The 13,364-nt window shown below is 46.3% G+C and overlaps 1 protein-coding gene and 1 long non-coding RNA gene across 6 annotated transcripts in view; one reads left to right on the forward strand and one right to left on the reverse strand.

Moving 5' to 3' along the window:
* TBC1D14 (TBC1 domain family member 14) overlaps positions 1 to 13,364 on the reverse strand; it is a 120,812-nt gene that overhangs the window by 40,404 nt on the left and 67,044 nt on the right. The window contains exon 1 of one of the 5 annotated variants that reach the window (XM_031010493.3): positions 5,205 to 5,356. The exons of the other annotated variants lie outside the window; for them this stretch is intronic. Coding sequence (XP_030866353.2) covers positions 5,205 to 5,207 — 3 coding nt within the window. The 5' untranslated portion in view covers positions 5,208 to 5,356. Of the gene's footprint in view, positions 1 to 5,204; positions 5,357 to 13,364 lie in introns of those variants that run through there. 5 annotated transcript variants of the gene reach the window in all.
* Positions 5,485 to 6,644, forward strand: LOC109026608 (uncharacterized). The gene is made up of 2 exons (XR_002005624.3): positions 5,485 to 5,712; positions 5,890 to 6,644. It is a non-coding gene; the product is annotated as an uncharacterized lncRNA (long non-coding RNA).

The raw sequence follows: 13,364 nt of genomic DNA on the forward strand, positions 1-13,364 counted from the left end.
CCATGGCAGGATGTGGATGCCCATTTCCGTCGGCTTTTGTGTGCTCTGTGCATGTGGACTCACTTTGTCTTCACAGCAATCTGCTTGGCAAGTGTTACCCATTTTACAGACAGGGTAACTGAGACTCAAAGTGAAGTGACTTGCCTGAAGCATACAGCCAGCAAGGCTGGGCCTGCCGCCCTGAGTCTGCCGCCCTGAGCCGGCCCAATATCATCTGTGAATATACTCAAACCCACAGGTGTGCAGTTTTAGAGGGGAAAGCCCGAGTCCTACATGGCTTAGGTGTGGCCTCTGCAGCCAGATAGCTCTGGGAGCAAATTCAGATCCACCAACCACCAGCTGTGACCTCGGGCAAGGTACTCACTTCAAATCCCTAAGCCTTCTTTCCACATCTGCAAAATGGGAAACCCCGCCTGCCTCACCCCGAGAGGGCTGCTGGAAGGAATGAGGCGATGTCACAGCCTCTGGTGCACAGGGAGTGCTGGAGAAGGGCAGCCCTTGTTGGTCTGCGCCACTAGCTTTCTCTCCCCTCAGACCTGAAACCACGGGAAAGGCAGAAAACCATGCTCTAGTGCCAAACAACAATCTAGGAGCCCTGCCAAGTTGCCAACAGCACAGATACAAAAAGTAGGAGTAAAAGGAAGTAAAAGCCTTGAGTCATGACCAGAAACATCAGATCGCTTCAGTCAGAGCTTCTTACTATTACCAACAGCAACAAACAGTGGCGGCGGCTGACGCTAACAAGCCCAGCACCTCTGAGTGCTTTACGCGCGCACACTGGGTTAACTCCATCTCCTCCACACCAGCCCCCCGAAGGGGCTGCTCCACCCTAGACCATGCTGGGTTAACTCCATCTCCTCCACACCAGCCCCCCCAAAGGGGCTGCCCCATCCCAGACCACGCCAACAAGACAGCTGCACAAGGACACGCTGTACCTCACCAACGCAAAGCTGTGGCTGTGGACAGATGGCCCAACGAAGGTTCAAGAAAAAAAAGCAGGGATGCAGGCTACCTGAGGCAGGCATGGTTTCCTGCCTCTTCCAGTGGTTTCAGGTCTGAGGGGGAGAAAAAGCAAGTGCCACAGACCAACAAGAGCTGCTGTTTCTCCAGCACTCCCTGTGCACCAAACGGACACGGGGACCCAGAGGTGTCCGTGACTTACCCGGCAGGCAAGCGGGGAAGCTGGGTCACAGGCCACGCGCTGGGGTTCCGCAGCCACACTCCTCATCACAGAATTCATGCAAGCCTCTCGCAGACATGCATCAGAAGTAATCCATCATTCAGATTCAGTCTCAGTAGTTTTCACAACCGTGACCGAAACCTCAAATACTGAACTAAGTGCACAGATTAGCAGAGACGCAGGGTCAAATGCTTATGTTTTAATCACAGACCAAGGCATGATTAAAATAATAAAGTAACACAGGTGGCCTAGCCTGCTAATACTTGAAATCCCAGGCAAAGCCCTTTCCAAAATCTTAGGCACCCTTTCAGAAGAGAAATGGTGTTGGAAATGGTGACAGGTCCTGCTCTAGACCCGGTTCTCCCAGGGCAACCTGGAGGTGACAACAGTAGCTCACTGTCCAGGCCAGACAAACCAACTTTAGAAACAAGAAAGAGGACTGTTCACTCCCAGGATCCCGGAGGGGAAGAAACAGCACCTGGAGAAAGAACACTCAGTTGTGGATTATCAGCGCTAAGGTCGGGCTAGCAAGGGATAAGGCTCTGGAAGTAAAACCAGAGTTCTAGGTCCTGGCTTGGGTGAGTCGTCTTGTCTCAGTCTGTTCTCAGCTATAAAACAGTAGCAACTGTACAGACCACTGTGGCGGTCAAGAGATAAGATATGTAAAATGGCTGGGCACTCACTCCCTCAAGTGCCAAGCCCTTCCTGTGTGCCAGGCAAGTACTGGTGTGGTCCACTTCAGTCCAACTCATCATTCCCAAGTTCCATCTCTGCATGGAACCAAATTTTGAAGTCTCTTGGTTTAAACCAAGCAACGATGCCCGTCTTGCTGTGCTCGTCAAAATCCCTGCAGACTAACAGGTAAAATAAACTGCCCACTTAAGTGACAGCTGCCACCCTGGACAACCCTAAAGGGAATTTATTTATTTATTTATTTTTGAGGAGTCTCGTTCTGTCACCCAGGCTGAAGTGCAGTGGTACAACCTTGGCTCACTGCAACCTCTGCCTCCCGGGTTCAAGCGATTCTCCTGCCTCAGCCTCCCAAGTAGCTGGGATTACAAGCGCGCGCCACCAGGCCCAGCTAATTTTTGTATTTTTAGTAGAGACAGGGTTTTGCCATGTTGGCCAGGCTGGTCTGGAACTCCTGATCTCAAGTGATCCACCCACCTCAGCCTCCAAAGTGCTGGGATTACAGGCGTGAGCCACTGCACCCAGCCCCCAGAAGGAATTTAGAACAAGGTTCTTCAAAGTTCTAGCAGCAGATCAGTTTGATTGGTCACAATAGCATTTAAAAAAAAACAAAACAATAAAACACAGTACATAAATACAATTTGCTTCAGCTTTACACTTAGTTATGTCAGTACAATGAGTCTCAATTTAAAGTGTCTAACTGGGGATAATTTCAAAAAAGTTTGCAGGCTGTCAGTTTAGAAGCCCAGTTGTTCGAAGTCCCTGCTCTGGGCAGCTTATAAGGAATCACACTGGGAAAGACGAGACCATACCAACATGGCAGCAGCACCTCACTAGCAGCCAACTTGTGGGGTGTGGTCTGATGACCCAGCTAAGGTTGAAGAAAAAAGGCAGGGAGGCAGGGTGCCTGAGTAGAGCCCCAGTCTCATGCAGAGGGCTCTGCATGAGACTCAGCATGCAGGGCAAGAGGGAAGGGGCCATGTGGAAAATAGGAAACTAATTTGTGAAGGGACCACGCGGGCCTGGCACTTTAGGAGATCCTCAATCTCCAACCCAGCATGGCTCACTCCACAGGGGCAATACGATGCAGGCAGAGGCTCCCACACAGGTGAGACCGTGAGGTGTGCCAGGAGGGGCGAGCCACACTGTGGGAGGGAGGGCAGGACGCCTGAGGCCAGGGGGACATGGGAAGCTTTCACAAAGGGGCCAGTTGAGTGGACAGACAGGTAAGACGTGGGCTAGAGGCCAAGAGGAAGAGGCACTCTGACAGCAGAAGCAGTGGCCAAGAGACACCCACAAGCAGGCTAGCACCAGGATTTGAACCGGGAATGGTGCAGAGTCAAAGTTGTTTTGCTCTAGACTTGAAGGTCTCAACACGTTACCCAGAGGTGTTGGGACAAGCCCCAGGAGAGAGAAGAGAGCCAGAGGAGAGACTATGAGGTATGGGGAGCCCCTCAGACGCATCCAGGGGCAGGGTCTACATTCCACGTGTGATCTGCACAGTGCTAAAAACAAGAAGGGCACGAGACTCCTGAATTAGGTTTAACGTTTGTTGGTTTAAAAAGCGGGGGGAAAGCCTGCTTCAATGCACATTTAAGAGGGAAAAGAAAGGATCATGATTCTCAAACAATGAAAAAGTATTCCTAAGCCTGGCACAGAGGTGCTGTGCCTGTGGTCCCAACTACTCAAGAGGCTGAGACAAGGATCACTTGGGCCCAGGAGTTCAAGGTTGCAGTAAGCCATAACCGCACCAGGGCAACAGGGCAAGACACTGTCTCAAAAAAGAAAGAAAGAAAGAAAGAAAAAAGAAAGTACTCCTGGTAGAAAGACAAGAAGGGTCATCAATGCTACTTATGAACTGGAGGAACACTACAAAACAGCCAATGATGTCAACAACCTGCTAGTGGAAGCCCCCTGACTTCCGGGAAGGAGCCTCTGGCTCCCTGGAAATCTACTTTAGCTAGAAGAGGAAAGGGTCGTCAGTCAAATCCTGTGCTTAAATCTCTGACCCCGCTGTCTGCAGTATCAAGATTCACCCGTGAAAATAACCTGAGGATTTGGGAGTGCGCCTGGAATAAAGCTGCCAAGGCAGGCCGGCCATCCGAGTGGTACCTATCAAAAGACTGACTTGAACTAATGCTGTGACAGCACGGCCACCACATCTGCACAGGCTGAGGACCCAGGGAAGCGCTGGGGGACAGCGGCAGGCCTGGTCTGAGCCAGCACCACCAGCAGAATGACCTTGAGCTCCTCCTCCATCCACAAGCCTGTTTCCTCATCTGTTACACTTGAAGATTAAATGAGAACCAGCATAAGCTGCAGAGCCAAAGCAGGTGCCCAGAAATGATAGGAGTATGACTGTCACTATATACTATGAAATTACTCTTCACAACATTCCACTCTAAGAGGGTTGCTTGTGGAAAAGGGCACGAAACTGAAAGTGTCCGCAACACCGCGGCTGGTCTCACACTTGGCCATTTGTAAAAGCAATTGTCTTGGAGCGGGGAGCCCAGTTTAGAATCTGGGAGGGGCTCTGTTTTGCCATTTTGAGGGGGAAGAATGGCCTGCACAGGTCTTACAAAGGTCCCACCTTTCAAAAGGCAGCCCCGTGTAACCCCTGAAGCCTGACCTCACAGTAAGTAAAGCCACTGAGAACACCTGAGTGGTTCCTCCGGCCTGGATTCTTTAATCAGCTGCAGTCCCCTCCTGGAAAGCGTTCTCTAAGTTACTGGCAATGTTGGCATTCTGGGAAGCACTCTCAGGAGTCCTTTTCTAATAGTCAGTCATATTCCTCCCAGAGCATCAAAAGTTAATATGCGGGCTGGTGAATGAAACATATTCAAAGGAACTAGGTTTTAACACGCCCGGTTGCTGTTGCAACCTGACCACCTCATTGGGCTCTAGAGCTCGGAGCACAGTCTCATCTCCATATAAAGGCTCATCGGATCGCAGGCGAGGCCCTTCTGGACTCTAAGGGGGCTGCTGGGCCTGGCCCGGCTCTGAAAACAGGGTAAGGAGGACTCAAAGGACGTGCTCGCTCACGCTGTCTCTCGTCGTCCTAGTAAACGTGAACCAGAAGAAAATACGTGGAAACACAGACACAAAGAGTACCAGGGAGAAGAGCGCATCAGCAGCATGCACAGCAAGCTTCGGCTGTTGAGGACAGATGCACGTGATGCTCGCACACCCGCACAACCGCACAACCGCACACATGCACACTCGCACCCTCCACCTGCGCGGGGCCGCAGGGCTGGCAGGCCCAGGACAGGACAGGCCCACGGGACCGGGCAGGCCTGGGGCGCAGGGAGAGGCACCGGCCCGCACCCCGACTCACCATGAACGCCGGGGCCTTAAAGGCGCGCGGCCGGAGGCTCCATGCCCAGCGAGCGGAGGGCCGGCCTCCCTCCCTCCCTCCCGGACCGCGGGCGGGCGGGCGGACGCGGCGGCTCCTCAGACTCGCGGGGCGGGGCGGGGCGGGGCGGGGCGGCAGGCCGCTCAATCGCGCGCAGACGCAGCGAGGCGATCCGCGCCGCCGGCTCGGCGCGTCAGGCCTGGCTGGAGACTCCCAGGGGGGCGGGGCTGATGGGCGGCGAGGGGCGGGGACAAGGGGCGGGGCTGGGGCGTCCCCGTGGTACGGCCCCACCGGCCGTGAACACCGGGAACGCGCGCCGACAGGCGGAGAGCCAGCTTCTGCCTTAAAGATCACCCGAGAGCTGAGAAACGTGTTGCCAAAAGAAATTGCATAAAAATATTCGCACTAGTGAGCTCTGGGTGGCGGGGTGATTGTGAGCAGTTTTTACAGGCTACCGTGGCTCCTAGTGTTTTTCACAAAGTATTAACAGGTGGGTTTAAAACGTCAGGGAGCACACAAAACACTTAGAGAAGCCTAACAGGCGCCCCGGGGCTGCCGGGAGGGAGACGGAAGCTGGCGGGACAGCGCCCTTCAGATGGCGCGGTACGCTGTCGGTGAGACCTCAGGTTTTTAAAAACAGTCTTTAAATTTCGACCCTACACCGTAGGGACTACGTCGGGTCAAAATTACTTCTGGTCAGCCACGGGCCCCAGGTCCCAGGGCTGAGCAAGTCCGGTCTGCGGCAACACGAGGCTCTCCCGTGACGGGGCCTCGCCCAAGGCTCCCCCAGCAGATCTCCTGGGATTCAGAACTACCAAATCGCCGGCAGACAGGTCTCCATCAGAGGAAACCTGTGACGGCCGCCAGGATAAAATCAAAAGGACAATGGCAAGTGATAGCAAAGACGTAGAGAAGCTGGAATTCTCCTAAATCCTTGGTAGGAGTGTAAAATGGTGCAGCTTCTTCTATAATTCAACATCCCCTACCATACTCCCAGGAACCCACCCAAGAGAAATACGACCAGAGACTTGCATGCAAACATTCACAACAGCATTGTTCACACCAACCAGAACGTCCACCAACCGCGGATGCATGAGCAGCAGGGAAACGGCCATGAAAAGAAACTGCTGAGACATGGGCCTACGTGGATGAACCTCAAAAACGCTAGGCCAGGTGAAAGATGCCAGACAAGAAAATGCCATTATTCCATTTATGTGACACTTCTTAAAAAGGTAAATCTCTAGAGAGAAAGCAAATTCATGTTTGCCTGGAGGTGAGAGTGGGATCAACTGCAAACAGGCACGAAGGAACTTTTTTGGGTGATGAAAAATAAAACTTTGGATATCGAACATATTTTAAAACTAGATTGCAATGATAGTTGCATAACTGTATACATTTATTAAAATCGTGGAACACTTACAATGAGTGGATCTCATGGTATATTATTTATACCTCAAGCAATTTTTTAAAATAGGATAAAAGGGAAAGAGGCTGATTCTGGCTCAAAGGATTAGGGAACGCCTTGTTAAGACAATTATCCAAAATTTGAAAATAAGGCAAAAGCAGGAGTAGGGGTTATTCTTTCAATTAATTCCTGGGCACCTTTAGCATGGCTGCCTAAAGATTATTTAATTATCTAGGACACTGTCCCTGTGCTATTTATTACTTCATTCAAGCCCAGATACTGTAAAGTTACATATTAACTTGTAGATAATGTCCAAAAGAAAAGATAACCCCAAAGATTATGTTTTATTGTCACCAGTTTGTTTGTTCATTGAAATCTAACCTAGCCATCTTACTCTAGTTCTTTTTGGGTTTTATGCACATATGTGTGTACAAACACACACACACCCCTAATTCCTCAAATGCTCTTGGCATAAGTTTTATCTCTTACTGGTCTCCTCAAGGCGTAAAATAAATCTTTGACCTTGATCATTTTAATTTTAAAAAAGGTAAAAGTCGTGAGAAAAAGGAGTGTTTTATATGAAAAGAATAAAGGGACATATAATTAAGGCAATACACAAACCTGACTGGATCCTGGTTCAAAAAGAACAGCTTGATACAACTGAGGAAATTAGAACATGCTCTGGGTATCAGATGCTACTATGGAATTCCCCATCATTCTCCTGGGTGTGGTAACAGTCATGGTTATGTAGGAGAATGTCTTTACTCTTAAGAGCTGTGTGCTGAAGTATTTAGCAGTAAGATGTCATAATACTGCAAATGGTTCAATTTTTTAAAAAATAGAGGCACATTAAAGTAAATATGGCAAATGTCAACAGCCGCTCCATCTAAGTGGGGCACATTAACACATTAAATTGCCCAGGCGAGGGCAAAAGCATTCAAAAGCTCCCAGGGGCTTTTCTCTCGGTCTTTCTGGGAAGCGGCATCAATTCAGCTACACCATCTCTTCGGCGTTCACAATCGTACACAACGGGCCACCCGCCTGCAGACACCACTGCCGAGTCCAAGGTCAGCCAGAAACCAGACTTAGAACACAGACAGTCCCCTCCTTACAATCACAGGCTACTACAGCTTCGAGTTGTGTGTTTAACAAGCTTCCTAAGCATACCAGAGAGAAGGTGCTCAAAGAACTCAGTCTGCAATTACATCATGTCAATACAATTGTGTGGACGAAATTTACACATACATAATTTGTCTCAGAGAAAGGCCTGGGAGGGCAGACATGAAACCATCAGAGACTCCTGTGACGGGGGCTGTGAAGTCTCAGGAGGGAAAGGATTTTCCTGTCTTGCATCTATCATTTGAGTATTTGATACGTATTTTTTCATAAATTGTATTTAAAATTTGAAAAATAATTTTTAATCTAATTCAGATGGGATCAAAAATCGATTTCACCAACTGCTATTTCCAAACCACACCGAATTATTACTGCAGCAAGGTTGTTTTTTGGGTCTGTTGCTGGCTTTTTTCTATGCACACAAGACTGAAGGTCTAGCCGTGACAGGAGACCACAATGAGGAGTCCTGACTGTGCCGAAGCTCCCATGGGATGCCAGGATGCCAGCCACTGCTCCACGACCCCATGCTTCATTGTACTTCACCCTCGCGAGCATAGGCAATGTGAGCACTGCCTCTGCAGAGGATACTGAGGCTCAGAGAGACAAAGACATGGGCTTAAGTCCACACGACTGACTGTAAATGACAGAACCAAGGTACACATTCCGGCTTTCTAATCCCAAAGCCAGAGTCTTCCCAACCCACCCCAACCCCATGTTCACAGGCCCGAGACCCCTCTCACCCCAGTACTGTGAAAGGCCCCAGTAAAGACCTGTAAAAGAACAAATGTGTTTCCTGTTCCTGAATTCCTATTCCTTCTGGCGAGACGCACCAGTAAGACTGAATACAAGATCCACAGTGTTTGCAGCAAAGAAAGTGTGCTCTGAACACTACCCTCTCCAACTAACGGGGAAACTTATCACTTCCACATTAGGAAAAATAAGCAAAACTTAGGAAGCATTAAGCATTAAATAGGAATTTCAGTCTTTATTGTTAAAAGGCATTGGGGATAAAGAATTTATACTTCTCAGAATAAATAAGCTGTTACCAGGATAATAGAAGACTAAAAAGTAAAGTGCAAATTAAACAACCATGCTGCCATTTCCCCTGTAGAAACTTCAGATCACTTCCTTCTTTCTCATCCTTGGCATCATGTGGAAGTATGATATGTAATTAACCTGCTGCTTCTCTAAACCCCAACATTAATGGGGACAAATGGGGATTCGACATTTTATGGGATAATCTCCTGATGGACCTGTTCTCCACCAAACGATCCCAGTCCCATACAAACATGACCTCTACCACCTTGACAAGCCAAAACTTCCAGAGTAGGTTCAGCTTTCAACTCGGTCACCAGCTGTATAATGTTTCCCTCTGCTCTGGCCACTGGAAAGCTCAATGTAAAATTTGTAGCACACCTCTAGGAGTTACATGAGATTCTGTGAGTTGTATCTTGGGGCATGCACTTACCTCTGGTTTCATCTTGCTGTCCTTTTCCCAAATTTCCTCAACAATTTTTCTGTCATTCTACACATTAAAAAAATATATATATATTTTAAAGGCGGGGTACGGTGACTCACGCCTGTAATCCTAGCACTTTGGGAGGCCAAGGCAGGCAGATCACTTGAGGTCAGGAGTTCAAGACCAGCCTGGCCAACATGGTGAAACCCTGTCTCTACTAAAAATACAAAAATTAGCCAGAAATTGCTTGAACCCAGGAGGCAGAGGTTGCAGTGAGCCGAGATCGTGCCACTGCACTCCAGTCTGGGCAACAGAACAAGACTTTGTCTCAAAAAAAAAAAATTCTTTTAAGTAGACATGTACACAGAACAAAATACAAAAGGTACAAAAGTGTATACAGTGGAAAGTAGGTCTCCCTCCTATCTCCCATGTACCCAGTTTGTTCTCCTCTCCAAAGAAATTCCACTAATAGCTATTTTGTAAGTACCCTTCCAAATATGGTCTCTGCATTTATGAGGATGTGCGTGTATCTTTATCCACATAGAGCACACTATACAAATGGTGATCCATCTTGCTTTGTGAGGTCGGTGCAGTATTTCATTTAGGATTTCACCAATTCCCTGCCAAACATTTAGATAGCTTCCAATCACTTGTGCTGCGATCAATACCCTTATACAACTGTCATTTCACCTATATACGTATTCATCTGTAGGAGAAATTAACAGAAGTGGAAATGCTGGGTCAAAAGAACCCTAAATGATTCATTAATTCATGTTAGTTTATTTTTTGAATTAACATACAGTTAGCTTTTTAGTGTATATAATCCTATGACTTCTAAAATGTTGCCTTGTAGCCACCATTATGACAATCAAGATATAAAACAGTTCGATCACTCTCAAAACCTCCTTTGTGTTAGCCCTCGGTAGTCACACCCTACCCCATCCCTGGCACTGTGAATCTGTTCTCCATCACTACAACTTTGTCTTTTCAAGTATGTGATACAAATGAAATCACAGCACGCAAGCTTTCGAGACTGACTTTTACCTTCAGATAATGCCCGAGGTTCACCCAAGGTATTAGGTGTGTTTATTACTGAGTCATATTTCGTTGTATGGAATGTACCACCATTCATCCATTCATTGAAAGGCATTTGGGTTGTTTCCATTCCTTGAAGATTATGAAAAGAGCTGCTATAAACATGTACAGATTTTTATGCAAACATAAGTTTTCATTTCTCGATGGCAAATACCTAAGAGTGGGATTGCTGGGCTAATTCTATGTTTCACCTATAAGAAACCTCCCAACTGGTTTTCCAGAATGGCTGTACCATTGTGCATTCCCACAAGCAAGGTACCAGCTAGGACTTCCGATACAGTGTTGAACAGGAATAGTAAGAGTGGACATCCTTGTCTTGTTTTCAATGTTAAGGGAAGGCCTTCAGTCTTTCTCCATTAAGCATGTTAGCTGTAGCTGTTTCCTGTAGATGCTCTTTATCAGGTGGGGGAAGTTCTCTTCCATTTCTTCTTTGCTGAGAGTTTTTATGAGGAATGGACACTGAATTCTATCAAATGCTTTTGCTGCACCAACTGATAGGATCGTGTGGTTTTCTTTAAATTGGTAGTATGGTAGCTTACACTGATCGATTTTCAAACACTGACCCAGCCTTGTGTCCCTGGGCTAAATGTCACTTTGTCATGGTTATAACTTTTTAATGTATTATGGGATTCAATTTGTTAATACTGTGTTGAGAATTTTTTGTGTGTCTTCAAAAGGGATATTTGCCTGTAGTTTTTTTGGTACTGTATTCATCTGGTTTTGATATCAGGGTAATACTGGCCTTTAAAATGAGTGAGGAAGTATTCCCTCTTCTTCTCAAATTGGTGTTTTCTTTAAATGTTCAGTAGGATTCATCAGTGAAACCATCTAGTCCTTCTTTAATAAATTCCAGGATGATTCAGGTTATCTATTTCATCTTGGATGAATTTTGGTGATTTGCAATTTTCAAGGAAATGGACGGTTTCATCTAAGTTATCAAATTTATGTGGCTGGCGCAGTACCTCACACCTGTAATCCCAGCACTTTGGGAAGCTTAGGCAGGTGGATCACTGGAGGCCAGGAATTCTAGACCAGCCTGGCCAACATGGCAAAATCCTGTCTCTACTAAAAATACAAAAATTAGCTGGGCGTGGTGGTACATGCCTGTAATCCCAGCTACTCGGGTGGCTGAGGCATGAGAATCACTTGAGCCCAGGAGGCAGAGGTTGCAGTGAGCTGAGGTCGCACCACCACACTCCAGCCTGAGCAACAGAGCAAGACTCTGTCTTTTAAAAAAAAAAAAAAAAAAAAAAAAAAAGAGAGAGGCCGGGTGCAGTGGCTCACGCCTGTAATCCCAGCACTTTGGGAGGCCGAGGCGGGTGGATCACAAGGTCAGGAGATCGAGACCATCCTGGCTAACACGGTGAAACCCTGTCTCTACTAAAAATACAAAAAATTAGCCAGGTGTGGTGGCGGGCGCCTGTAGTCCCAGCTACTTGGGAGGCTGAGGCAGAGGAATGGCGTGCACCCGGTAGGCAGAGGTTGCAGTGAGCCGAGATCACACCACTGCACTCCAGCCTGGGTGGCAGAGCGAGACTCCATCTCAAAAAAAAAAAAAAGACAAGTTATTTATAACATTCTATTGTCTTATTTTTGTGGAGTCTATAGTGGTATCCCCTTTTTTCATTCCTTTTGCTAATTTTATTCTTTTTGTCAGTTTTGCTAGAGTTTAATCAATTTTGTTGATCATTTCAAAGCCCCAGCTTTCGGTCTATCATTTTTCTGTTTTTAATTGTACGGATATCTGTTCTCACATTTATTACTTGCTTCCTTTTGCTTGCTTTGGGTTTATTTGCTCTGTTTATACTTTCTTAAGGTAGAAACTTTGATTACTGATCTGAGACCTTTTTTCTTTTCTATGTGAGCATTTTAATGCTATACGTTTCCCTCTAAGCACTGCAACCTACAAATTTTGGTATGTTGTGTTCTCGTTCACTTCAAAATATTTTCTAATTTTCCTCGTGACTTCCTCATGGGCCCATGATTTAGAAGTATGCTACTTGTTTAATGTGCAAGTTTGGGGGGACAATTATTTTTCTGTCACTGTTTTCTAGTCTAATATCACTCTGGTCAGAACATATTTTGTATAATTTTAATCCTTTTGAAATTTTTAAGCTTCTTTTATATCCCAGAATATGGTCTGTCTTGGTGAATGTTCCATGTACATTTGAAAAAACTGTATTCTGCTCTTGCTGGAGGGTGCTGTGTTCTATAAATTGTGAATTAGATCAGGTTGGTTGATGGTGTTCATTTCTATGTCCTAGCTGATTCTGTCTACAGTTCTATCAGTTACTGTTTAGTGAGGACTGTTGACACTCCCATTATAAATGTGGACGTGTCCATTTGTTTCAGATCTAATAGACTTTGCTTCATGTATTTTGCAGCTCTGTTATGAAGTGCAAATACATTTAGAATCATTATGTCTTCATTAGGTAATGTCCCACTTTATCTCTGATAATTTTGTTCTGAAGTCTACTTTTTATAATATTAATAGACCTATCTTAATTTTTATTATATTAATAGACTTAATTTTGATTAGTGTTTTCATGGTATATATTTTTCTATCTTTTTATTTTAATCTACATATTCTATATTTGAAGTGAGTTTCTTGCAGACAACATATACATAGTTGGGTCTATGGTTTTGTGTTTTTTTGAGATAGGGTCTCACTCTGTCACTCAGGCTAGCATGCAGGGGTAAAATCAGTTCACTGTAACCTCAAACTCCTGGGCTCAAGCGATCCTCCTGCCTCAGTCTCTTGACCACCTAGGACTACAGGTGTGTATCACCATGCCCAACTAAATTTTTTCAATAGAGACAGGGTCTCACTATGCTTATCAGGCTGGTCTGGAACTCCTGGCTTCAAGTAATCGTCTGCCTCGGCCTCCCAAAGTGCTGGGATTACAGGTGCAAGCCAACACACCCAGCCCATTTTTTTAACCCATTCTGACAATCTGTCAGAACTGAGTATTGAGACACACAACTGGTGTGTTCAGATCATTTACATTTAATGCAGTTGTTGATATGTTTGAATTTAGGTCTACCATCTCATTTGTTTTCTCTTTTT

The sequence above is a fragment of the Gorilla gorilla genome, chromosome 3 (genome assembly GCF_029281585.2).
Source record: "Gorilla gorilla gorilla isolate KB3781 chromosome 3, NHGRI_mGorGor1-v2.1_pri, whole genome shotgun sequence".
Lineage (NCBI taxonomy): Eukaryota > Metazoa > Chordata > Mammalia > Primates > Hominidae > Gorilla > Gorilla gorilla.